General features: G+C 42.1%; 1 protein-coding gene across 2 annotated transcripts in view; it reads left to right on the forward strand.

Moving 5' to 3' along the window:
• Positions 1–26,358, forward strand: part of LVRN (laeverin) — a 97,149-nt gene that overhangs the window by 55,138 nt on the left and 15,653 nt on the right. The window contains exons 7-16 of one of the 2 annotated variants that reach the window (XM_007521978.2): positions 5,756–5,899; positions 6,810–6,875; positions 6,975–7,040; positions 7,568–7,740; positions 11,250–11,326; positions 11,971–12,110; positions 15,877–15,932; positions 20,427–20,577; positions 22,936–23,030; positions 25,056–25,163. In XM_007521978.2, the coding sequence (XP_007522040.2) occupies positions 5,756–5,899; positions 6,810–6,875; positions 6,975–7,040; positions 7,568–7,740; positions 11,250–11,326; positions 11,971–12,110; positions 15,877–15,932; positions 20,427–20,577; positions 22,936–23,030; positions 25,056–25,163 (1,076 nt within the window). Of the gene's footprint in view, positions 1–5,755; positions 5,900–6,809; positions 6,876–6,974; positions 7,041–7,567; positions 7,741–11,249; positions 11,327–11,970; positions 12,111–15,876; positions 15,933–20,426; positions 20,578–22,935; positions 23,031–23,753; positions 24,028–25,055; positions 25,164–26,358 lie in introns of those variants that run through there. The other variant, XM_060177368.1, reaches the window with a different exon arrangement.

Consider the following 26,358-nt stretch of genomic DNA (forward strand, 5'->3'; position numbering starts at 1 on the left):
GAAGGTCTGGCTTCTGTAATTGCTTCCCCTCTGAACATGGACGTTGACTGGTCGGTCCATACTCCCAGTCTGCCTCTCTCTTTCCCTAGTAGGGTGGGTCTCTGGGGAAGCGGAGCTCCAGGACACATTGGTGGGGTCTTCAGTCCAGGGAAGCCTGGCCGGCATCCTGATGGCATCTAGAACCTGGTGGCTGAAAAGAGAGTTAACATACAAAGCCAAACAAATTTTTGAGCAATCTATAATTATATTTTCCATTTTACAATTGAGGAAACTGAAGCATGGGTGCATGAAATAAGTTCTTCAGGGTCTCACACTTTTCTTTTTTCCTTTATTGGGAGGATTAATGGTCTGTAGTCTACAGTAAAATACAGTAGTTGGTACATGGTGTAACATTTCTCAGTTTTGTGCAAAACACTCTAACCCCCCACCTCCGCCATCATGTTCCACAAACACCCCTACACACACACACACACACACACACACACACACACACACACTCACATACACACTCCAGAGTCTTTTACTTTAGTGCAATATGCCAAACCCAGTCCAAGTTCTGCTTTGTCTTTTACCCTTCTGTTCGGATTTCTCAGCTTCTGACTAGGAGTGGAATCATCACATATTCATCCTTCTCTTTCTGGCTTATCTCACTTCATGTGATGGCAGGCTCCATCCAAGACGAGGTAAAGAAGGTGAATGGTGAATATATATATATATATATACAGTTCTTTTACTGGTGGGAAAGCTCCCAAACCCAGGAGCCAAAGTGTTTTCCCCAGTCTTTCCCAGCCCATCTTTGCATCGTTATCCACAGGAAGCTCCCCTGCCTCGCAGTCTGTGGTCATGTCAGGTAGATGTGTCCATTTCAGGGATCTCAGTGGACACTTTTCTGTAGGCACTGCCAGATGCTGGGGGGCGGGGGAGAAGAGAGGCACCCATGCCCACTGCCCTCTCGGCCTCTTCCTGACTAAAGGGCTCCATACTCAACTGCTTCAACCTTTCCTTGTGGTCTTTGGATGGAAATCAGGTTGGCAGAATCAGTTAAATATCTCGTGCTGGCCAGACACGGATACGGGTTGCCTCCTAGCAGCATCCGGGTCGGGTTCAGGAACCAGGTCTGGCCAGGCTCATGCAGGGGCCTTGGGGCTGCATTTGGCAGTAAATCTCAGCCCACGCTTCCTGCCTCATAGTTGTGAAGTACCAGAGATAAGATGGAATTTCAAGTTTCTCTGACTGCACAGCACATGCATGTAATCACTGCACTCTGCAGAGAAGACTCTAGGGAGTGTCCTTGGCCTCAAGAAGCCAGTGGATATGTGTGTTCATTTTACAAGCTCTTCTCATTTATGTACAATTTACATGTATATTAAACCTTAGATACCTTCAAAAATACTTTCCAGGGGTCGGGAGGTAGCGCAGCGGGTTAGGCACACATAGTGCAAAGCTCAAGGACCGGCGGAAGGATCCCTGTTCAAGTCCCGGCTTCCGGTTCAAGCCCTGGCTTCCCACCTGCAGGTCATTTGGCAGTCGGTGAAGCAGATCTGCAGGTGTCCGTCTTTCTCTCCCCCTCTCTATCTTCCCCATCTCTCTCCATTTCTCTCTGTCCTGTTCAACAACAACAACAACAACAAGGGCAACAAAAGTGGGAAAAAGTGTCCTCCAGGAGCAGTGGCTTCCTAGTGCAGGCACCAAGCCGCGGCAATAATGCTGGAGGCAAAAGAATAAAAACTTTCCATATACGCTATAGTTACGAAATTGTTCCTGTCTCCCTTTTATAAAGCAAAATCTATATAGTTGTTTTCAAAAGCATCTATTTGTATCCCAAATTAACTCTGCTTTAGAATAACAAAAGGAGAGAGATTCCAGTACAATGGAACACATAGACCTACTCTCTGTGTTCTTAAATATAATATACCTTTAACATCAGTCAGCTACCTCAATAAAACTAAAATGACTAAAATGTCAAATCTATGAAAAAACTATGAAAACGTCACTGATATTTTAAAGCTGTGGTTGTTATATTACCCTCTTTTGTGTCACTTAGCTTTTTAAATATTATTTCCTTTAAAATTTTTAATTAATGGTTTAATAATAATAATATTGTAAAATTACAGGGGTATAATTCCACACAGTTCCCACACTAGAGTTCTGTGTCTCATCCCTTCCATTGGAAGCTTCCTTATTCTTTATCCCGTTGGGAGTATGGACCCAGGATCATTAAGTGTTGCAGAAGGTGGGAGGTCTGGCATCTGTAATTGCTTCTCTGTTGGACATGGGCATTGGCAGGGCGATCCATACTCTCAGCCTGTTTCTATCTTTCCCTAGTGGGGTAGGGCTCTGGGGAGGTGGGGTTCTGGAATACATTGGTGAGGTTGGCTGCCTAGAGAGGCCATGATGGCATCATGGTAGCATCTGTTCTAGGTGGCTGAAAGGCAGTAAGATATTAAGTAAACTGTTCAATAAACAGGAACGCAAAGGTAGTAACAGAACAAATGAAACTAGAAGTCTTCATGAGGAAAGAAGCTAGGAAGTCTATTTTAGGCATGTTTCATGTGGCCTTGGACTCCATGTGGCCACTTGTTGTATGCTTTGCATTGGGTTCTAGTTCTCCCCCGCCAAGAGAATTGGATTAGTCCAGTTAGTTTCGCGGGCCTGCTTGGCCCCGCCCCGAAGGAACCCCGCGAGAGTTCCACAGTTAGAGGGTTCCTGAGTTCCAGAGTTGGAGAGTTGGAGAGAGTGCTTGGCGCCGCCGAGAGAAAGAGGCAGCACAGTTCTGTTTGGTGATTAGTTTGGTTTAGTTTATGAATCATTGTTCCTGAATAAAGAAATACAGCTTCCCTGCCCAGCCGTATATCTCTGGTCGTCTCTGTTACCCACCCGTGAAGCTAGCCCGGCCGGCTAGAGCATCCAAATTTTAACAACAAATGGCGCCCACGTGGACCTGACCTGCGCATCTCTCAGATAAGTGAAGACAATTTGGCTACCTATGCACTATGGCCTTCTCTTCTGCTTGTGAAGAGATCTCCAAAGGCCTCTGCTCTTTCTTCACGAGACTGTTTTGCTGTTTCTGGAACATTTATCTCTGGACCACTCTGTGGTTTCCACTCGCTCGGGTGAACTCAGAACAGCCAGCGGGAATAGCCAGCAGGCGGGAGGTGAGGCGCGGAGCTGCTGTTTCCACCTGGTTAAACAGCCAGCCAGCCGGCTGCGCCCAGACAACCCCGCGCACCGCGCCCGCAGCCCCGCAGCCCCGCAGCCCCACAGCCCGCAGGAGGCTGACGCCAGCACACAGGAGCCCGATGCCAGCACGCAGTCCAGCCCACAGGAGCCGGCTCTCCACCACGTGGAGCAGGGCACTGGACACGTGATCCCTCCACGCTGCTCGGCCACTGCGAGCAGGGCAGCAGATATGGCAGGGCCATGGGGCAGGGCCGCAGCGGCCTATCATGGCCGCCACCCCTGGGCACCTAGGCCCACGCCTTCTACAAAACTGGCCTGCCTGCCCTCTTGCTATGAATTCTGGAACGATCCCGGACCTCCCAGACCCCCGGGCTCCCTGCCGAAACTGGGCACACGAGATCTCCAGCTGCCGGTCCGGTCTGAAGGCAGACAAGCTGGAGTACGCAGAGATTTGTGCAGAGATCACAACCTGCAATTCCTAGAAGTGAAGCTGCGCGGGAAGCCACCTCTGGATGGTGAACCCCCCCCCCCCAACAACTAAGACAGTACATAGCTAAATTCGTGTTTAAAATGACATGTCTTCGTAACAAAGGTTTCTCTCCTAGTGTATTAATGACCATGTTTATGTTTATGTGTATGTTTAAAGTTTGGTAAACAGTAACTTTAAGGCTAAATCCTTACTAGTCAAAGTTAAATGAAAAAGGTTTTCAACGTAATTCTCATAAAGATAAAATTAACTTACATTTAAAGTCTGAGGTAAAAATTAGTTAACAATCAATATATTTTAACTAAGTTGGTCTAAACAAAAAGTTAAATAGACTTGTTGATATGTAAAACTCTCGATTACCTTCTCTATTAGAAATGGTAGATCGCACAATGGCTATGCTAATTATTCTCATGCCTGAGGTTTCCTTTCCTGACTCCATCTTGAATGGGTGTAACAAAAGGTTAAAAGACGTTGTTGCAATGTAAAAGTCTCAAATTCCTTCTCTATTAGAAATATGCTAATAATAAGTTTTGTTTCATAGTAAGTAAATTGCAGCCAGCTGCCTTTGGGACTCTAGGCCGTTCCCCGCCCCCATGCAAATGCCCGTCGAGGCAAGTAGCCCCCCAGAGGCAAGAAATGTTTTTTTTTGAGCTGATAAAGGTTAGCCCACAGAGGTAGATATGGCCCCCTCAGGCCTTCTCTTGGCAACACACTGGTTCTTCTTACTTGCTTACATGTTTCTCCATGCTTGTGCCAGTTTCTTTTTTAAAAATGCCTGTACAATATAGGTTTCTGTTCACCCCACACCCTTGATACTGTAGTCATTTAGTTAAAAAGAAAAGGGGGAATTGTTGTATGCTTTACATCAGGTTCTAGTTCTCCCCCGCCAAGAGAATTGGATCAGTCCAGTTAGTTTCGCGGGCCCGCTTGGCCCCGCCCCGAAGGAACCCTGTGAGAGTTCCAGAGTTAGAGGGTTTCTGAGTTCCAGAGTTGGAGAGTTGCAGAGTTGGAGAGAGTGCTTGGCGCCGCCGCGAGAAAGAGGCAGCACAGTTCTGTTTGGTGATTAGTTTGGTTTAGTTTATGAATCATTGTTCCTGAATAAAGAAATACAGCTTCCCTGCCCAGCCGTATGTCTCTGGTCATCTCTGTTACCCGCCCGTGAAGCTAGCCTGGCTGGCTAGAGCATCCAAATTTTAACAACAGCCACTGATTTCTTTCTTTCTTTTTTTTTTAAATCTATTGGGGGATTAATAGTTTATAGTCAGTAGTAAAATGAAATACAATAATTTGTACATGCATAATATTTCCCAGTTTTCCGCATAACAATTTAACCCCCACTAGATCCTCCTCTGCCATTATGTTCTAAGACCTGAACCCTCCCCGCCACCCCAGAGTCTTTGACTTTGGTGTAATACACCTACTCCAGTCCAAGTTCTGTCTAGTATTTTTCTTTATGATCTTGTTTTTAACTTCTGTCTTTGAGTGAGATCATCCCATATTCATCCTTCTCTTTCTGGCTTATCTCACTTAACATAATTCCTTCAAGTTCCATCCCAGATGAGGTGAAGAAGATGAATTCACCATTTTTAATAGCTGAGTAATATTCCATTGTGTGTATATACCACAACTTATTCAGCCACTTATCTTGGTCACCTAGGATACTTCCAGGTTTTGGCTGTTACAAACTGTAGTGAACATAATAAGTATACACAGATCTTTTTGGATGGGTGTGTTTGGTTCCTTAGGATATATCCCTAGGAGAAGAATTGCAGGGTCATTTCTAGATTTCTGAGAGTTCTCCAGACTAGCCCTCACAGGGCGTGGACCAATTTACATTGCCACCAGCAGTGCAGGAACGTTTTTGTTTGTTTGTTTAGCTTGAAATTAAAAGGAATAACACACAGGAAAGAAAGGATTCTAGAGTTTTGTTATTCTAGAGATTCTGAATTACATGCCAGCAATTTATTTGCAGTTCTCAAATTTTTGTTCTTCCCCACTCTTGGGTGTTAGTTTTGGAAGGATTTTAGAAACATTGGCTGTTTCTGTGACACCTCAGAAGTTAATGCCACCCAATCTCTTCTTTTTTAGAATGAAGTCTTCTTTTTCAGCATCCTACACAATGCTCTCACAGAAGATCACGCCCTGGTGTCTAGAGCTGTGTCCCTCAAAGTGGAAAATTTCACAGAGACGAATGAAATAAATGAGCTATTTGACGTATATACTTATAAGAAGGTGAGGTCGATCATGTATTTCCTTCTGTCCTGTCCTCTTGCAGAAAATTGCAGAAAATGGATAAGAGTCTTAGATTATAAATACTTCTGTATGATTTTTGAGACACAAACAGTCTTAATTTTAGTGAGCAAATGGATTTTGCAGAATGAGGTTAAGTCAAGTTGCTTTTAGCAAACAAGTTCATACTAGGGCCTCAGCACCTTTTGCGTTCCAAGTAGGCTTAAATAACTTGCAAATTTTCAGGCAAAACACTCTGTTTGGTGAGAAGTTATTCTTCACCATGTGAATCTTATCAATTTTAAAAATGTGTGTAAGGGCCAGTGGAATAGCTCACTTGGTTAGCATGTTACTTTGCTTTGTACATGATCCAAGTTCGAGCCTAGTCCCCACCATATTGAAGGAAGCTTTGGTGCTGTGGATTGAAGGAAGCTTTGGTGCTGTGGTCACTTTCATTCTCTCTGCCTTTCTTTTTCTGTCTAAAAAAAAATAATAAGTGTGATGGGGCTGATAGGTAGTGCACCAGGTTAAACACTCATAGCACAAAACGTAAGGACACACACAGGGATTTTGGTTTGAGCCCCTGGCTTCCTCATCTGCAGAGGCGTCACTTCACAAGCAGTGAAGCAGGTCTGTGGGTGTCTTATCTTTCTCTCTCCCCTCTACTTCCCTCTACTCTTCCAATTTCTCTCTGTCCTATTCAGTACAATGGAAAATATGGCCACCAGGAGCTGTGGATTCATAGTGTCCTATAGATTAGTGATGGGCTGCTACATTATCAGTATATTTTGGGGTAACCAAAATTTAGCTGAAGGGCATAGTGCTGTCAGGAGACCAGTCAAGAGCATTGATTATCAAAATGAGAGAAACTGGGGAATTTTGCTCATATAACAGACTGCTTCTTCTGTCTTAGGGAGCATCTGTGGCCAGGATGTTGTCCAGTTTCCTGAATGAGGACTTATTTATCAATGCACTTAAGGTGAGCATTCAAAATCATTGCCTCTCAGAAGGCAGTCACCATTAAATAATTGCTGTGGTGTGTCATTTGTCTGAATCTTAACTTCTCCTATTTTTCCAGTCATATTTGGGGACATTTTCTTACTCAAATGCTGAGCAAGATGACCTCTGGAGGCACTTTCAAATGGTAACTGTCATACTTCCTGTCCCATTGTAGAGTTGTTTTATAGACTATAGCCCAGCAAGATCAGAAGGCCTGACAAGCCAGTGGGAACTTCTGCATAATTAAGGAATACATAAACAGCATATTTTTCTCTTTAGGAGATTGGTACCTCAAAAGATTTCAATGATAAAAACCTGCTTTTGGGGCCAGGTGGTGGCACACCCAGTTAAGTACACATAATAGTATGTGCTAGGACCCAGGTTCAAGCCTCCACTTCCCACCTTCAGGGAGGAAGCTTCAGAAACCATAAAATAGGTCTGCAGGTGTCTTTCTCTCTTCCGCTCTATCTTCCACTCCCCCTCATAATTTCTCTCTGTCCTATATCACATAATAATAATTTTTAAAAGGCATCTACCAGGAATAGTGGATTCATAGTGCTGACACCTAGCCCCAGTAATAACTGTGGAAGTAATTATATATGTGTGTGTGTGTGTATGTATGTATGTTTGTATGTGATACAAATCTGCTTTTCTGATGACTTTTTGAAACAGGCCATAGATGGGCAGAGTCAAATTATTTTGCCAGCAACTATCAAAAGCATCATGGACAGCTGGACACACCAGAGTGGTTTTCCAGTTATCACTTTAAATGTATCCACTGGCGTCATGAAACAGGAGCCATTCTATCTTGGAAAAGTTAAAAATCAGACTCTCCTGACCCATAAGTGAGTGGATTCGCTACTCTGTCTTCTCCATCCTTGGGGCTGAGCTCTGAGCAAATGGAAAGTATAGCCTGTGGGCCAGGAAGCATGACCCTGCGGAGAATGTTCTCCTCAGTAGCGTGACTCAGGAGGTGACTGGTGTTCTACACAGGGTGCTGTGGAGCAGGGTGGGAGTAGTGGTGGTGCTAGGATGTTTTGAGCCAGAACAGAGATTTTCATTGATGGGCAAGGCAGCACCTCTCTCCTGGACTTTAGGACCATGCCTGGGAATCAAAGCTGTGGGTGCTAAGTCTTCCTCTTTATCTTTCAGAGAGTTTGAATGACTTGGGATTTTGAACCGATGGAAATAAGATAAGGACATGGATGCCCTCCTGCTAGTTAGGAGGAAGGGACTGGGGGTGGGTCGGATTTGGGCCATAAGGGGAGAGATAGCTCAGTGTATTAAAGCACAATATTAGTAAACTGAGGCTCCAAGGCCCCAGGTTCAATCCCCAGCCCCATCAAAAACCATCATAAAATGTATTTCTCATAAAAATGCATCTTAAAAGAGTGGGACAAGGGAGGGGAGAGAAAGAGAGAGAGAAAAGGAGATCCTGTTACATTGTCATCTCATCTCTAGGAACAGAATTGGATGGTAATTATATCCCAGAGGACTCATTCTATGTATGTTCACCTCTGTGTGATCATATGTAATTATAGTAGTATCTATATTAGAATCATGACCTTTAAAATATTTTTGTTTAGGGGGGCTGGGAGGTTAGCAAAGTAGGATAAGCATGGCGCAAAGCACAAGGACCGGCATAAGGATCCTAGTTCAAGCCCCTGCCTCTCCACCTGCAGAGGGGGCGTTTCACAAGCAGTGAAGTAGGTCTGCAGGTGTCTTTCTCTCCTCCTGTGTCTTCCCCGCCTCTCTCAATTTCTCTATGCCCTATCCAACAACAATGACAACGATAACAATAACAACAACAAGGGCAATAAAAATGGGGAAAATGGCCGCCAGGAGCAGTGGATTCATAGTGCAGGCACCGAACTCCAGCGGTAACCCTGGAGGCAAAAACATCTTAGAAACATCTGGAAGTGGTATGTCCCCTTCAGTCATCCCTGAGCACCATTTGTTTCAGTCCTGGGAGTGGCTTTCTCAACTCCTTTCTGTCCACAAGTCACACGTGTCTGTACTCACCAATGGCTTCGGTGGTTTACTTCCTGTGGGTTTGTTTGTTTGTTTGTTTTTAGTTATTTCTTTAACTCAGACTCAGAAGTGTTGTTCCACAGCTTGCCGATCTCCCTGCTTGGCACCAGCCGTCCGAAATACAGCCTTTTAGTTCTGGGGACCTCTTACTCATTCCTTTCCTGTCTACAAGCCACATGTATTCACTGTGGCTTGGTGAGACTCGGAGGAAATTTTGGTCATATTTTGTTGAGTTTTCAGGTGATTTAGTTGCTTTTCCTAGTTGACTGGGGAGAGCAAAGCTAGTCTGCTTCTACTCCATAGCCACACCCATGGAAGTCTTAGAATTAGGACCTTTAGATTACATTAGACCTGGGTTCAAATATTGACCACCAAAATTCTAACCTTAGTGAAGTTTTTATACCATACAGCTGTATTTGCTTTGGGGCCAGGTGGTGGCACACCAAGTTCAGAGCAGTACTAAGCTTAAGGACCCACGCAAGGATCTTGGTTTGAGCTGCAGGTTCCCCGCCTACAGGAGGGGAGGGTTACTTCACAAATAGTGAAGCATGTCTGCAGGTATTTATTTCTTTCTTCCTCTCTACCTCCCCCACCCCTCTCAGTTTCTCTCTGTCTTATCCATTCAAGACAGAAAGAGTGACCACTAGGAGCACTGGATTTGTGTTGCCAACCGAGACCCAGTGACAACCCTGGAGGCAAAAAAAAAAAAAAAAGGTTTGTTTTCGTGAGGGAGAGAGGCAAGTTCTGGCTCATGATGTTCTTATGGATTCAACTTAAGGTCTCTAGGACCTCAGATATGCTTCAAAAAATGAGTAATGTTCAGACCCAAAGTTTTATTTTAAAGCTCAGTGTTTCAGTAACCTTATCTGTAAAGTAAATACAATACTGTGTATCCCAGGGAGTTGTTGTCCAAATGAAAAGAAATAATGTGGACTAGGAGATACAGCATTCATCATTTCTCCTCCTTCTCTTCCTTCTCCTGAATTAACGTGTGAGTTAATTCCCACCTGTTTTCAATAAAGTTTTGACCCCCCCCCCCTCCCCCAGCACTCATAGCCACCAAGATCAACACAAATAAGCAACTACTTTTCAAATGTCACCACCCAGAAATCCAGGCCTTACTGCTCTTCCCCACAGGAGAATCATGGAAGATCTGAAGGTCCCTCTCCTGCAGTATTCTGTATCCTTGTTTTCTTTTGTTTTGTTTGTTTCCACCAGGCTTACCACTGGGACTCAGAGCCTACACGACTCCACTGTTCCCACTGGCCTTTTTGTTGTTGTTGTTCCTTTTCTTTCCTCTAGATAGAGGGTGTGATACAGAGAGAAAGAGAGAGCAAGACAGAAGAACAGGAGAGATGCCATGGCACCATTCCACCTGCTGGTAAAGCTTCTTCCTCCCACCTGGGGTTCAAACCTGGGTCCTTGTGCATAGTAACAGGCGCTCTCTTTCACCCTCCTTTGTGATTTTTAAGAAGAAGCGTGGAAACGCACTAAGTGGCTAGATCATTGGGCCTGAAAGTTGTAGGTCCAGAGTTCCATTCCTGTCATTTCATGTGCCCGAGTGATGCTCTCATGCTCTCTCTCCCTTCTGTCCCTCCCTCTCTCTTTCTCTCATTAATAAGTGAGTAAAATATCTAAAAAGAGACTAACTTTAAAAATAGGAAGGGGTGTGCAATAGTTATACAGATAGACACAGGCCCATAGTTCCAAGCCTCTGAGAAACCGGGCCTGTGGGCAAGATGGGAAAATAGCGCCCACACTCCAAGGAGGGTGTCTACTTAGGTGACTAATAGCCTCCCTGTGGGCAGTTACCTCATCCAAGTCACGTCCACCAACAGGGGAAGAATGTCACATGCAGTAACGACGAATGATCTGGCTGACTCCTGTTGAACATTTTTCAGGTGGAGAGAAAGCTTGACGGGAAAAGGATTTTGCAATGTTTATCAAGCGCTCTTTGCTTAAATTGCTCCTTGCCTCTCTTGGCGCACAGATGGGCTTTGGTCTGTCTGCAGCATTCGATGACTCCTAAGTGAATGACCTTGAGTGACTATCATGGAAAATAAACAGGCCTTGAAAGTGTCAGACATAAGACAGTCAGAGGAGCTACCAATGTGAGAAGTAAATCTGTAAGACACAAGAGAGTAAGAGGCCAAGCAAAACTGGCTTGTAAAAGCAGCAGGAAACAACGCTAAGAGCAACACCCTGTGTGTTCAGAAGAAACTAATGTGAATGCCATTTCCTCACCCCGTTCAATATTGACTCAGAGTTTATATTCTCATATGTGGAAATTAACGGAATTTTACATTTTTTTCTCCCTAATAAGTAACACATGGATTGTCCCTATTCTTTGGATAAAAAATGGAACTACACAGCCTATAGTCTGGCTAGATAAAAGCAGCAGTAAGTAACGAATTTTAAAAATATCGTCACATATATATATGTGTATATATATGTATATATGAATGCTATACACGTATATATAAATATGCAGAAATTCAAAGTTTGAAATGTCTGGCTTTGAAAGCCAATCTCATTTAAAGCTAAAATATGATATTGATATTTTACTGTTGAACAAAGAACTATAATGAAAAAACATTTAAATTAAGGGGTGGGGGGAGATAGCATAATAGTTATGCAAAGAGACGGTCATGCCTAAGGCTCCAAAATCCCAGGTTCAGTCCCCCACACCACCACAAACCGGAGCTGAGCAGTGCTCTGGTACAAAACAAAGAAATCAAAAGTCATGGTATGGTTTTCCAGGAGGTGGTACGATGGATAAAGCATTGGTCTCTCAAGCTTGAGGTCCTGAGTTTGATCCATAACAGTGCATGTACCTGAGTGATGTCTGGTCCTCCATCTCTCTCTCTGCCTGTCTTTCTCATTAATAAGTTTTTTTTAAGTTATGATATGTGGAAAAATGTAACTCTGTGGTTATATTGATATATGTTTTATAATTTGGGGGGGCAGTGTTTAGATATAGCATACACAAGCACTGAGCTAGTTTATAAATGGACCCCATTAACTTTTTGCATATTCCTTTGTAGAAGTATTCCCTGAAATGCAAATGTCAGATTCTGATCATGACTGGGTGATTTTAAATTGGAATATGACTGGATATTATAGAGTTAACTATGATAAATTAGGCTGGAAGAAAATAAGCGACCAGCTTGAGAAAGATCCGAAGGTAATGTTATTTTTTTATTCCTCAATGTCATTAATGTTATGCTCTCCTGCTTGATTGAAGTGGTGTTTCTAGAAGCTTGTCTGGTTATTTTTGCGGGGAGACCCCATTCCCACTGCCTCCCCCCCTGGTACCCACAGACGGGTTGGTTTGGATTATTTTTCTTATTATTAGAAAGGAAGATTTGGCTTGAATGTGTTGTGTATTGAACATTTACTCTTTTTTCACATCAATTTCACCTCTGTAGGTAACAATCAGGATAAATTTTCTTATTATGACTCTTGTGATCTTAGACTAATTTACTTACATAGCCTGCTTCTATTTCTTAATTTTATGAATAGCAGTGAGAATGAAATGTTATTAGAAACCAAAATATTGTAAAATAAAGTGTGTTGTTTTACATATTCCCCAGGAGAATTAGAGAGGATGTGTGTAAACATAGTTTAAATGTCTAAGCCAATAGTGGATACTCAAGCATGTGCTAGAAAACATTAATTTAATTTTTTTTTTTTTGCCAGAGTTATTGCTGGGCTTCCGTGCCTGCATGATAAAGCCACTGTTCCCAGCATCTTTTTTCTTTTCCTTCTTTCTTTCTTTCTTTCTTTCTTTCTTTCTTTCTTTCTTTCTTTCTTTCTTTTCTTCTTTTCTTTCTTTTTTTATTTTTATTTTATTTTTTGTGCCTCCAGGGTTATCATCAGAGCTTGGTGCCTATACTACGAATCCACTGCTCCTGGATCTTTTTTCCGTTGTTGCTGTTATTGTTGTTGTTGGATGGGACAGAGAGAAATTGAGAGGAGGGGAAGCCAGAGAGGGGGAGAGAAAGATAGACACTTGCAGACCTGCTTCACTGCCTGCAAAGTGACCCACCGTCCTGTAGGTGGGGTGTCAGGGCCTCCAACCCTTGTGTAGGTCTTTGCACTTCACACATGTGTGCTTAACCCAGTGTGCTATTGCCCCCCCTTTTTCTTTTTCATAAAGACAGAAAGAAATAGAGAAGGAGGATAGGGAGAAGGGGAGAGAGAGAGATAGTTGTAGCACTACTCTACTACTCATAAAGCTTCCTTCCTGCAAGTGGGGAACAGGGGCTTGAACCCAGGTCTTTTGAGCATGGTAACATGTGTGCTCTACCAGGTGTGCCACTGCCCAGCCCCAACACTCCATTCATAAAACTAGAATTTTGGGGAGTCGGGTGGTAGCGCAGCGAGTTATGCGCAGGTGGTGCAAAGCACAAGGCCCGGGTTAAGGATCCTGGTTCAAGCCCCCGGCTCCCCACCTGCAGGGAGGGGGGGTCACTTCACAGGCGGTGAAGCAGGTCTGCAGGTGTCTATCTTTCTCTCCCCCTCTCCTCTCCATTTCTCTCCATTTCCTCTCCTCTCTCCATTTCTCTCTGCCCTATCTAACAACGACGACATCAATAGTTACAACAATAAAAAAAAACAAGGGCGACAAAATGGAATAAATAAATATGTTTTAAAAAATAACTAGAATTTTGAACTGAAAAATAGTCTCTGTCTTCCAGAGCTTTCTGACACTTAGCAGCCTCTCCAGCAGTACAGTATATTGGCCCAGAGCTTGGGTTGTGGGTCAGGTAGATTTCATGATTGTTTTCACTAGATGTGTGAACTTTGACCTCTTACTTGCTCAATCATGGCCCAGATTCTTTGCCTGGTGATAATGAGCGTGATAGACGAACCCTTAAAGGATTGTGGAAATGACAAGATAGGACAATGTATAGATCTGTTATATCTAACAGAGACTTCAGGCATTCAGACGATGTTCAGTAAGTTTAAAATTATTTTTGGGGGGAGTCGGGCAGTAGCGCAGCAGGTTAAGTGCAGGTGGTGCAAAGCACAAAGACCAGTATAAAGATCCCGGTTTGAGCCCCCAGCTCCCCACCTGCAGGGGAGTTGCTTCACTAGCAATGAAGCAGGTCTGCAGGTGTCTATCTTTGTCTCCCCTGTCTTCCTCTCCTCTCTCCATTTCTCTCTGTCCTATCCAACAATGACATCAATAACAACAATAGCTACAACAAGGGCAACAAAAGGAAATAAATAATTTTTTTTAATTGGGGGGGGCCCGGGTAGTGGCACACCAAGTTAAGGGCACATAGTACGAAGCTCAAGGACCCGTGAAAGGATCCTGGTTCGAGCTTTTGGCTCCCCACCTGCAAGGAGGGTCACTTTACAAGCGGTGGAGCAGGTCTGCAGGTATCTGTCTTTCTCTTCCCCTCTCTGCCTCTCCCTCCCCTCTCAATTTCTCTCTGCCCTATCCAATAAATTAATGAAAAGTGTCCATCAGGAGCAGTGGATTCATAGTGCCAGCACCAAGCTCCAGTGATAACCCTGGAGGCAATAATTAAATTAATTATTTTTTGAACTTTTGAGTAAAGTTTACAAAACTCAGTTGTAATATGTCTTTTTAAAATATTTTTTTCAAAGGGATCATTCTTACTTTGGAGAGTACTATGGAAACACTAGGTCATGCCACTGTAGTAATAATTTCTTGAGACCTTCATAGATTTACTTAATGAAAAACCAAGGTCAAATGTTACTGAGACATAGTTGGTGAACAAATAAGTCAGCTTTTTTCTAGTATTAATGTTAATCCAGAAAAATTAAAGTTCTATTTGCCAAGAAAGAAATAAGACTTTTACTAAGGAAAGAATTAAAGTTGGCTTGCTTAGATGCTTCAAAGGATATTGCTAAGATAAGCTATCCAGGAATAAATACACAGACATTCTGAGCAGTGCTGAAGGAATGCTGTCGGAGGCTTTGGACACTCTTGGTCACTGAATCTGACACAGTGTCCGGTGGCCTAGCATGGCCAGGGAGCTCAAACAAAGAGAACGTTCTAGTCAATGATCAAATCCTTCCTTCCCGTGATTCAAAGAGCCAGCAAAATAGTTCACTTGGCCAAGTCATGCCTGCTTTGCCATGGCAAATCTGGTCCCCACTGCCCTGGAGGAAACTTTAGTGCTATGGTATGTCTTTCTCTCCATCTCTCTCATTTGAAGAAGTCACCCCAGAGTAGGGAAATTCCATTGACAATGAAAAAGAAAAAAAAAATTAAGGAACTCTTTACAAAACCAGAAGGTGGCTCAGGGGATAAGATGTTAGAGTTTCAAACATGAGGTCCCAAGTTACACTCCTTGCACTGCCTGTGCCAAAGTGATGCTCTGATTTCTCTTTCCCTCCATCATTAACACACACATATGTACTGTTTTTTTTTAAGAGACCTTTGGGTGGTATTGTGTCAATCAGTGAAATCGTGAGTGAAGAGATAGCATTTAAAATAGAACTAAAGCAGAACCAAAATAATGTGTTAAATAATGTTAAGTTTAGTTGCTAAATAATGTTAAATTTAGGTCTTCTGTGCCCAAAATTCTCCTGAAAATTGTTTGGATATGGTAATTCGATTTAATGTCTATTTTCTGTTTGGGGGCAGTCTATGAAAGTTGGCTTCCAGTTTTATTTGCTAGCACACTGTTTTTCAGAGAGTATTTTGGCAAAATTTTCTGCAGCATCTAAACTTAGGATTTATATCCAGAGGCATCATTTATCAAAAGCAAATATATAGTAAGTAGACATGGGAACTGTCCTTAGTAGTTGCCATATCTGTGCCTACAAAATAATCCACATGAACATATCTTGTAAGTGACCACATTCTTTATTACCCGTTATTTTGAGAGAAAAAAAAAAAAGAAAAGAAAACCTTTTTGACTGAAGCATTATCTCATCATTTCATGCACATATCTGGGCCTAATTTGCAGGCTATTCCTGTTATTCATAGACTGCAGTTAATCGAGGATGCCTTTTCCTTGTCTGAGTGAGTATCTTTTCTTGCCTTGTGGTTTTAAATGTACCTTGAGAACTTTGTAAGAACAATAACCTCATCACTGTCAAGTTGGTCCCTTAGCATAACTAGTTAAGGCTAGGATCAAATTTTGTGGTTAGACTAGAATTTTATCACATCCAAGTTGCTGGACTATGCAACCACTTGCTAAACCTTGAGGACTTTGTGCTAAATGAAATAAGGAAGCTACAAAAGGATCCGTGCTATGTGGTTTCACTTATATGAGTTGCTTAAAGCAATCAGAAATCATAAAGAGGGGACTGGGCAGTAGCCTAGTGGGTGTAAGGACCGGCATAAGAATCCCAGTTTGAGCCCCTGACTCCCCAGCTGCAGGGTGGGGGGGGGTCACTTCACTGACTGTAAAGCAGGTGTTTATCTTTCTGTGCCCCCTCTCTGTCTTCCCCTCCGCTCTCTCAATTTCTCTCTGTCCTATCCAATGACAGTAATGACAACAATACCAACTACAACAGGCACAACCACAAGGGCAACAAAATGGGAAAAAGGCCTCCAGGAGCAGTTTGTAGTACAAGCACCAAGCCCCAACAATAACCCTGGAGGCAAAAAGAAAAATCATAAAGACATATATATATAGAATGGTTCTTTCCAGGGTCAGGGAATGAGGCGTGGAGGAATATTGTTTCATGGCTATAGTTTTGGTTTTGCAAGATGAAAAGAGTTGGAGGGCGAAGATCATAGTTGCAAATTGTGGATCTATGTCACACAACAGAACTGTGCACTTAAAATAGTTAACTTTTCATGCTTATTTTGTCATAATAAAAATCATCGGAAATGCTTAATTTTTAAAAGTTTTTATATTAATTTATTTTCCCTTTTGTTGCCCTTGTTTTTTTTATTGTTATCGTAGTTATTGTTGTTGTTACTGATGTCATCGTTGTTGGATATGACAGAGAGAAATGTAGAGAGGAGGGGAAGACAGACAGAGAGGGGACAGAAAGCTAGACACCTGCAGACCTGCTTCACCGCCTGTGAAACACTCCCCTGCAGGTGGGGTGCCGGGGGGCTCGAACCGGGATCCTTTTGCTGATCCTTGAGCTTGGCACCACGTGCGCTTAGGAAATGCTTAATTTTTAAGGTAATGCACAGAGTGGTAGTGTCCACTCCGTTAAAAAAAAAGTGAAAGCCAAAGAAACAGATCAATCAAATGAACTGTGGTAGAATAATATTTAAACTGATTGTGGAGAACTTTTAAAATAGATTTACAAGAACAGCAAAGATAATTCAGTGCTTAAATCTTTAAAAGGATGTGGTAGAGAAGATGTGTGGTGGTACGCTGGGCTAAGTCCACCACTAGGACCCTCAAGGATCTTGGTTTGAGCCCCTGAGTCCCCACCTTTGGGGGCAGGTCACTTCAAAGGTGGTGAAACAGGTCTACAGGTGTCTATCCAACTATAACAACAATGGGAAAAAATATGGCTGCCAGGAACAGTGGATTTGTGGTGCAGGCACCAAGCCCCAGCAATAACACTGTAGGCAAAAAAAAAGAGAGAGAGAGATAATAGTGTCTAAATATTTTTTAAATTATTACAGTAAGTATAAGAAATCATCATTTCCTAAATCTCAGTCAAGAATAAAAACTTAGTAAAATACAAGTGAATTATAGATGGATTTCCAGGTCATGTAGGCTCACATTTTGTTTTAGACTTAAATATTAAAATGGATAAATCTGGGAAGCTAGACTTATTGTTAGTTATTTGTTGTTAATTATCATTAATATTGTGAAAATGAAAGTTAAGGAAGTAAAATCATTGTTATATCAAAAAAAGGTGTGAAAAAATAAAATTATCCATTGAGATTTTGAAGTGTTTTTGAAGTGTTTCTTAATAATGAAGTGTTATGGGCATAGGTACATATAAATGCATATATATATATATATATATATATATATATATATATATATATATATGTAGTGTTTTGTGCTCTGTATTTTTATGTTACAGAATTAATGCTTTTTTATTATTAACATTATTCATAAAAGATTAATCCCCCATAAAGAAATTTTTTTAAATGTTATTCAATATAAGCAATGTGGCTAGGTTTTTTTAGCCAAATCAATTAATGCTTGTTCAAAATTTAAAGTTCCAGACACAAGAATTAGGATGCATGCATAATCAGTTGTTCTGTGGGTTCTGTTTCTTTGACATCTTATTTCCGCAATAAATGTCACTTATTTTGTCCTTAATTTCTGTCCTTTTCCCCCACTGTGACCTGTGGTGCATTCCCTTGCCCACTGCTTTTTTGAAACCTCCAAGAACACCACGACTCTGAAACTCCTGACACAGCCTTCTCAAAGCTTCTTTTTTCAGTTTCCGGAGACTCCAGTCTGAAAGCCTGGCTCTCATGTGTCTGCCTTTTCTGCTGGAAGATGAAACCAATCCTGAAGGCATAGCTATGGTATTCCCTTCTTTTGCTTCCTTTGGCTAAGTGGTACACTTCTTTGGTTTCAACCATCATTCTCGTATGCAGACACAAGGCATGTGATAAGCATGAAGTGCTGTCCTTTTAACTCCTGAATCTACATCTCTATTTGTCTCCTTCATCCTTCTGTTTACCCTGCGTTTGTTGAAAGTCATGCCTTTAAACAGTGAGCTTTATTCCTGTCTCTGAAGTTGCTAGTGCTATCCCTTTATTTCTCTGTGTCAGAGGTGCCACTGTTCCTCCATTCTCCAAATGTGGAAAATCAGAGAATTCCTTAACTCTTCTTTCTCCATCTTCCATGTCTTGGATTTCTTATCTTGCTAATTTTACAAGTGTGAGTCACCATTCCACCTGGCCTGTTGCATGAGCTTCCAGCCTTCAGTTCCCTTTGAATTTTACTTTGTCTTTTCAGCACAATTGCAAAATAATTTCTAGACATCATCATAATGATATTACCCTGGCTGTTCAAATACCTTCAAACTCTTTATTCTAACACTTAAAGCTCTCCACAGTCTTGATCTGCCTGACCTGTTAGTTTCACCTCACTAGAAGCCAAAGAAATTCTCTGCTTGAGTTAATCTAGTGTGTTCATCACACTGATTCTCAATCATTTTGGTCCTACACGTCCTTCTTCTTCTTAACAATTTTACTCCTGCCTGTCTTGCATTGTCCTTCTCAAGTTTCCCCTCTAGGGAGGTCTCCTCTGACTCTTGCAGCATATGTAAATATTTCCCTTCTTAGCCACTTTCTTGTATTCATTACTTTTCTAGGGCCTTTTTTCAGCAGCCTGAGTACTCACATCTCAGCTCCTCTCTGAAGTGATCAGCTTCTCAATGGTAGGAAAAGTAATGTCACACATACTGGCTTGTGTTCTCACCAGTAACTGGCAGAACATTCAGCAGAGAATAGCTTTTAAAAAATATGTTTTTAAAGTTTATTTGTTGGTGGCCAAGCCGTGATACACCCGATTAAGCACACCTATCACCAAGTGCAAGGACCCTGGTTCCCACCCCCACACCCCACCTACAGGGAGTCCACGAGTAGTGAAGCAGGTCTGCAAGCGTCCCTCTCTCTCTCAATTTCTATCAAGTAAAAATAAAATAGAAAGAAAAAAAAAAAAAGAGGAAAAATGGCCACCAGGTGCTGTGGACTCAGTGCCAGCACTGAGCCCCAGCAGTAACCTTGGTGGCAAGAAAGAAAAGCTTTATTTATTTTCAAAGATTTATTTTTATTCACTTATTAATGAGAGAGGGGGAGCTAGTGCACCACTTTGGTATATGCAGTGCTGGGAAATCAAAACTGGCATCCCATGCTCTTGAGCCCAAAGCTCCAACCACTGCACCACCTCCCAAACTGTACCCCCCCCCCCAAAATGCTTTAAATCCATCATGTGGTATATTGGATAAAGTGTTAGATTCTTAGGCATGGGATCCTGAGTTTGATTCTTGGCATCACATATGTCTTGTTATTTATGAGAGAGAGAGAGAGAGGGAGAGAGAGGGTCAGGGAGAGGGTCAGGGAGAGGAAGAGAGAGAGAACGGCAGAGAGAGGCACCAGAGTTCTGTTTGACTTTGGCATATCAGAGATTAAATATGGGCCTTTAGGCATTCAAGTATTGTGCTCTTATGTGCTGAGCTATCTCCCTGGTCTCAGAAAATGGCTTGTAATGAGTATGTGTTGGGTAGAAATTGTACTTTCATACGAGAGCAGAAATAGTCTGTTGCCCAATAATCAGCCCAACATTTGGCCTGGATTTTTGGTTGCTATAACTCTAAGAATGTGGATGCTTGAATGTATGTAATTGAAATGGAGAATCTGCCAACATTGTTTGGGATTCAGCTTTTCAATGAGATGAGACCTTTGCCCTCTAGAGTTTTTTTGTCTGTTTGTTTTCGTTTATTTCAGCATACTTATTGAAGTCAGGTGTTGAAGCAATGGAGCAAATATTGAAAAGTGTGCAAGTCATTTAGGGAGTGATGGGGGTCTTTTTGTTTTGTTTTGAGTATGTGTGTGCTTTTTTGAACCAAACAGAAACAATTATATTGAAATTGAAACAGCGCTTGATTTAACCAAGTACCTTGCTGAAGAAGATGAAATTGTCGTCTGGCATGTGGTCCTGATGAACCTGATCACCAGGGACCTTTTCCCTGTGAACAACTATGATGTATACCCATTACTAAAGGTAATTGTTTTCTTTGCTATGTGGTTTTAAGAAATTTTTTTCTTCCCCTTTTCATATTCTATCCAGCATCTGTGAAACAGGTCTTTCCCAAAGTAATCATCTGTTATATGCATGTGCACACGCACATGCACGCACACAGACACAAACACACACACAGATACATTCATTTTCTTAGGAATGGCTGAATATTCCTAGAATAAAATGCCTCAGTTTGAGAGAAGTTCGGAAAGTCCTTAATCCTTAGTAAGTAAAAATGGCCTTAAGTGGATGGAAGTGGCATGCTTTCTGTTTATAGGAAAGGATAGTATTGGGGGCCAGGAGGCGGTACACCCGATTAAATACACGTAGTACTAAGCGCAAGGGCTCCTCACCTGCAGCTGGGACACTTCACAAGCGGTGAAGCAGGTCTGGACGTGTCTCTCTTTCTCTCTCCCTCTCTATCTCCCCCACCCCTCTCATTTTTCTCTGTCCTATCCAATAAAAATGGAAGACACATCTGCCAGGAGCAGTGGATTAATAGTGCCAGTACCCAGCTCCAGCAATAACCCTGGAGGCAAATAAATACATAAATAAATAAAGGATAGTATTTTCTAGCAGCTGTTTCCATAAGATTCCTATTCAAGTAAAATATCTTTCAACATGTCTGTATGTCTGAAATCCTCTAATTTATAGAGCCGGCACTTAAAAAATCAAGAGTACTATATTTCAGAAAATATTTAAAAGCTGCTTTTGCTGTTGGGGAGAGAAACTAGAATTTTAATGAGTGAGTGAAGAGGGGAAGGTCACATATATAAAACAATGGGAAAGGCTGCATTGTAAGATCTTAAGCAATGATCATAAGAAAGATGGCTCCAGTAAAAATCAAAGCAAACATTAGGAGCAGTCCTCAAGAAAGGTCAGGCTCACACAAAGCCAGCAAGAATGTTAAGTGACAGCTCCAAGTGTGTTTGGGGCAGAGGGCAGTTTGAAGGCAATATCACAAATAGATTAAAGTCCCACCCTTTCTCTACTCTGGTGTCCCAAGTGTTGATGGGAACGCACTGGAGTGTTTAGGTCATGAGCAGTAGAAGAAGGCAGATAATTGTGGGATCAAGTTGACTGAATTAACATCCTAATATTCACTAAGAATTGAAAGCTAGCGTTTGTTTTTAAAGAAATTCAAAGAATAGCCTCTAATGCGTTCTCAGGAATGTACTGGTAACTGTATCCCTTTGATTATTGACTAGCTATGACTCAATTGAAGAAACTTTATTTCTGCAATATAAATTCTTTTGTTTACTTATTTATCTTTAATATTTGCTTCCAGGATTATCATTGGGATTCAGTAATGGCACTAAGAATCCACTGCTCCTGGGGGCCTTTTCTTTTCCCTTTTATTTTTTATTTGATAGGACAGAGAGAAATTGAGAGGGGAGGGGAAGACAGAGAGGGAGAGAGCAAGACACCTGCAGACCTGCTTCACTGCTGGTGAAGTGACCCCCCTGCAGGTGTGGACCAGGGGTTTGACCCTGGATCCTTGTGCACTATAATGTGTGCACTTAACCTGGTGCGCCACCTCTCGGCCCCCTAAATCCTTCTGTTCTTGGAGTTATACATTCTAGGCATGGAAGTTTTATGGTAGAAAGTTCAATAGTTTCATATTTTCACATTTCCATTTTGAAGACAAGTAGGATGTGTTTAGGTAATGTTAAATGAAGATAATGATAATTATTGAGTTCTTAGTATGTACCAAGTAGCATATTAGCACAAGATTTACTGTTTTTCTATTGCTTTCTGGTGAAAACCAGGGAGATTAGAAACTAAACCTGGGGGTCAGGTAGTAGCGCACCGGATTAAGTGTACATAGTGCGAAGCCCAAGGATCCACGCAAGTATCCAGGTTCAAATCCCCTGGCTCCCCACCTGCAGGGGGAGGTCACTTCACAGGCAGTGAAGCAGGTCTGCCGATGTCTATCTTTCTGTCCCCCTCTCTGTCTTCCCCTCCTCCTTGTTTCTCTCTGTCCTGGGCCTTTAGGCATCCGATTCGTGGTGCAGGCACTGAGCCCAAGCAATAACCCTGGAGGGAAAGAAAGAAAGAAAGAAAGAAAGAAAGAAAGAAAGAAAGAAAGAAAGAAAGAAAGAAAGAAAGAAAGAAAGAAAGAAAGAAAGAAAGAAGGAAAGAGAGGGGGAGGGGGAAGAGGAAGGAAGGAAGGAAAGGAGAGAAAGAGAGAAAAAGAAAACCTCTACACATTTAGTTACAAGTAAAGAGCATTTCTGAATAAATATCTATCCCTTCTCTAGAAATGTCTTTTCAGACATTAAAATAAACAGAAATAGTGCTTGTGAACAAGAACTAACAGTATATTTTCATTGTTTATAGAAATACCTATTAACAAGAATTACTTCAGTATGGAAGACTTATTCAACTATAATTCGTAAAAATATGGCAGCCCTACAAGATGAGTATTTAACTCTGTAAGTATGTGCTAAGCAGTAAAATGATTATTATTAGTAGGTAGATCACTGATTGATACACTAAAATCTGAATATATGTGATTGACTGAGATTTTGTATGTTAATAGAGAACAATAGCTTGGGATCGGTGAGTTACATACATCCTGTGGGAAATAATCATTTGACATCTTAACTTAAAAAGCACACGCTTATACATAAAGTGTATTGATCATTTGAGAGGATGAGTGAACGTTGCAAGAAATGTGCACTCACAGGTGAAGAGAATTGTCTTGATGGTCTGAAGAGGGAATGAAAGGCAAAAATGCAGCTGTAGTACTGCTGGTCTCCCTATGACCTGTGAGTGAAAATTACTTGGCAGTGTTCTCACACATGCTCAGTTACGCAGCACCTATGTTCCCCCACACACATCCTTGACTCTCCTTGCTTGAATTGCGATGAGCTGTTTTGAGGAGCATCCTGAGACCAGTTCTTCTTTTTGGCATCTTTTGGGGGGGGCCCGGGGAGGGGTTTAAACTGTAATTTTAGAGAGCTCACATTTTGCCGGCGCCGGCTTGTGGTGGGTGGGGATAGGGAGTGATATAAGTGAATTCCTGACACTCTCTCTCACGGGACCTCCACCCTTGGCCATTTCACTTATGTTTATCAGAAGGTCAAGTCAGGTTGGGTTGAAACCGAGGGTGGACTGGAGAGTTAGCTGACTCACTGTTTTCTGGAACTTTACAGCTGATCTGAATGTCTTTGCCTCTGTCTGCAAAACCAAGATTGAGTGGAGGATGCCTCAAGGCAGAGCTTAATCTAGATTTATGATTGTTCTTCACTGGGACTGGGACTGGGTGGTGGCGCACCCTGTAGCAGGCACACGTGACAATGGTTAAGGATCCGAGTTCAAGCCCCCAGGCCCCACCCAGTTACAAGAGTGGTGGAGCAGTGCTGCACTTGTTGGTGTCTGTCTCCCTGTCTCTCCCTCTCCTTTTCAGTTTCTATCCAAAATAAATACAAATATTGGTCTTTGCTGTATTCATTTGAATTTATTTTGTTTTGAAGTAGAATTCCTGCAACTGGTTGGCTAGTGATACAAGACAAAAGGGGAAAAAATCTCTTATTTTTCATTATCTTTATTTCTTTATTGGATAGAGACAGCCAGAAATTAAGAGTGATGGAGAGGGAGAGAGACAGAGAGACACCGGCAAGCCTGCTTTAACCACTCATGACGCTTTCCCCCTGCAGGTCGGGACCAGTGGCTTGAACTTGCATCCTTGCACACTGTGTACTAAACCAGGTGTGCCACCACCTGCCTCCCATTTTTTTATTATCTTCATTGGATAGACAGTCAGAAAGAAGGAAGGCAGAGATAGAGAGGAAAGAGACAGAGAAGCATCTGTAGCACTGCTTTACCACTTATAAAGCCTTCCCCTTGCAGGTGGAGACTAGGGGCTTGAACCTGGGTTCTTGTGCATTGGTGTGAAAATCAATGTCTCTCTGTCTCCCACTCTCTCTCTCCCTCCCTCCTTCCTTGCCCCTCCTCTCCCTTCTGGAAATGACCATAGTAGCCAGGAGGAATAGAGGAAGCAGCAGAATCTGGAGCAAAGGAAGGCGTGCTGTCACAAGAGAGAAAGAAACCTTTTCCTCTCTGCATGAACAGAGAAAGGCATTTGAAGTGTATTAGATTAGATATCCTAAAGTCATTTTATCCATACGGCAATTATTATGGAAGGGAAGGAAGATGAATTGATAACAGATGTGGTGTGCGTACACCCGTGTACGTTTGAGGCAGATGACGTTAACTTATTTCTTACAGAAAAATTCCAGTCTTAGGAACTTACTCGGTTCCTGACAGCCTTCAGAAAAAAAAAAAAAATCTCCCTCTGTAGCTTGAATGCATTTACCATCTACCAAAGCTGCGTTCCAACAAACCATGATGTTACTGATGTTGTTATATACCCATCCTTTTATGAAGCACATTTTTATAAGGGTGGACAAATAAATATAGCCATGTACAATCAAGTGCTGTTCTTTTCTTTGAAGAATATCATTGGAAAAACTTTTTGGAGCTGCCTGTTGGTTGGGCCTTGAAGACTGTCTTCAGCTGTCAAGAGAACTCTTCAGAAAATGGATGAGCCATCCAGAATATGAGTAAGACTGATGTTGTAATCCCTTGTTTTTGCTCAATTGCAGCACCAACAATGTCTCTCTCTTTTTTTTTTTCTTAATGATCTCACTCTAGGAGTGACCATCTTGTTTATTTGGTTAATCTTTCCTACTTTTTTCAAGTGTCATCTTGTTTGAAAAAAAAAAAAAAACACCTCAAGTAGGTCTGTGGAATTAGAAGAGGTTGTATAAGAAGAGCCTGGCATCAAATTGTCACTCGGGGACTGTGACTGTGGGTGCAACCCCTCCTCAGCCCTTTTGGTTATTTTGGTTCTTATTTAGGCTAATTTTAAAAAAATAATAAGGGGGTCGGGCGATAGCGCAGCGGGTTAAGTGCACGTGGCACAAAGCACAAGGACGGGCGTAGAGATCCCGGTTTGAGCCCCTGGCTCCCCACCTGCAGGGGAGTCGCTTCACAGGCGGTGAAGCAGGTCTGCAGGTGTCTGTCTTTTTCTCCCCCTCTCTCTGTTTTCCCCTACTCTCTCCATTTCTCTCCGTCCTATCCAACAACGAACGACATCAACAGTAACAATAATAACCACAACAAGGCTACAACAACAAGGGTAACAAAAGGGGGAAAAATGGCCTCCAAGAGCAGTGGATTCATGGTGCAGGCACCGAGCCCCAGCAATAACCCTGGAGGATAAATAAATAAATAGAAATAAATAGAAACAAACAAACAAAAATAATAGTGTGATACACATTATTTCCTAAAGCATCTCTTTCTCCATGAGTTTGCGGCCTCACTGAGGGTGCTGAGACTAAGACCCTCTCATTTTTCCTACCTCTAGTATCTCATCTCAAATGGACGTTAGGAAATGTGATACAAACAGAGGAGATTCATCCCGGTTACTAATACACACTCTTTGTGTGCTTTTCTGTTTTACTTCTCCCTTGAAATGCCTTCATTTTTATAAAAGTCAGGGATGTCTTTTAGAGAAAATGGCAGGTTTTTTTTTTTTCTTTTTTGTTTTTTAAACATTCTATTTATGTATTACTGAGAGGAATAGGAGGAGAGAGAAAGAACCAGATATTACTCTGGTACATGTGCTGCCAGGAATTGAACTCAGGGCCTCATGCTTGAGAGTCCAGCATCTTAGCCACTTCGCTACCTCTCGGACCACTAGAGAAAATGGCAGTTTTCACAGTGAACTTTCTAGATTCCTACATTTGAACCTTT

This window comes from Erinaceus europaeus, chromosome 2 (genome assembly GCF_950295315.1).
Source record: "Erinaceus europaeus chromosome 2, mEriEur2.1, whole genome shotgun sequence".
Lineage (NCBI taxonomy): Eukaryota > Metazoa > Chordata > Mammalia > Eulipotyphla > Erinaceidae > Erinaceus > Erinaceus europaeus.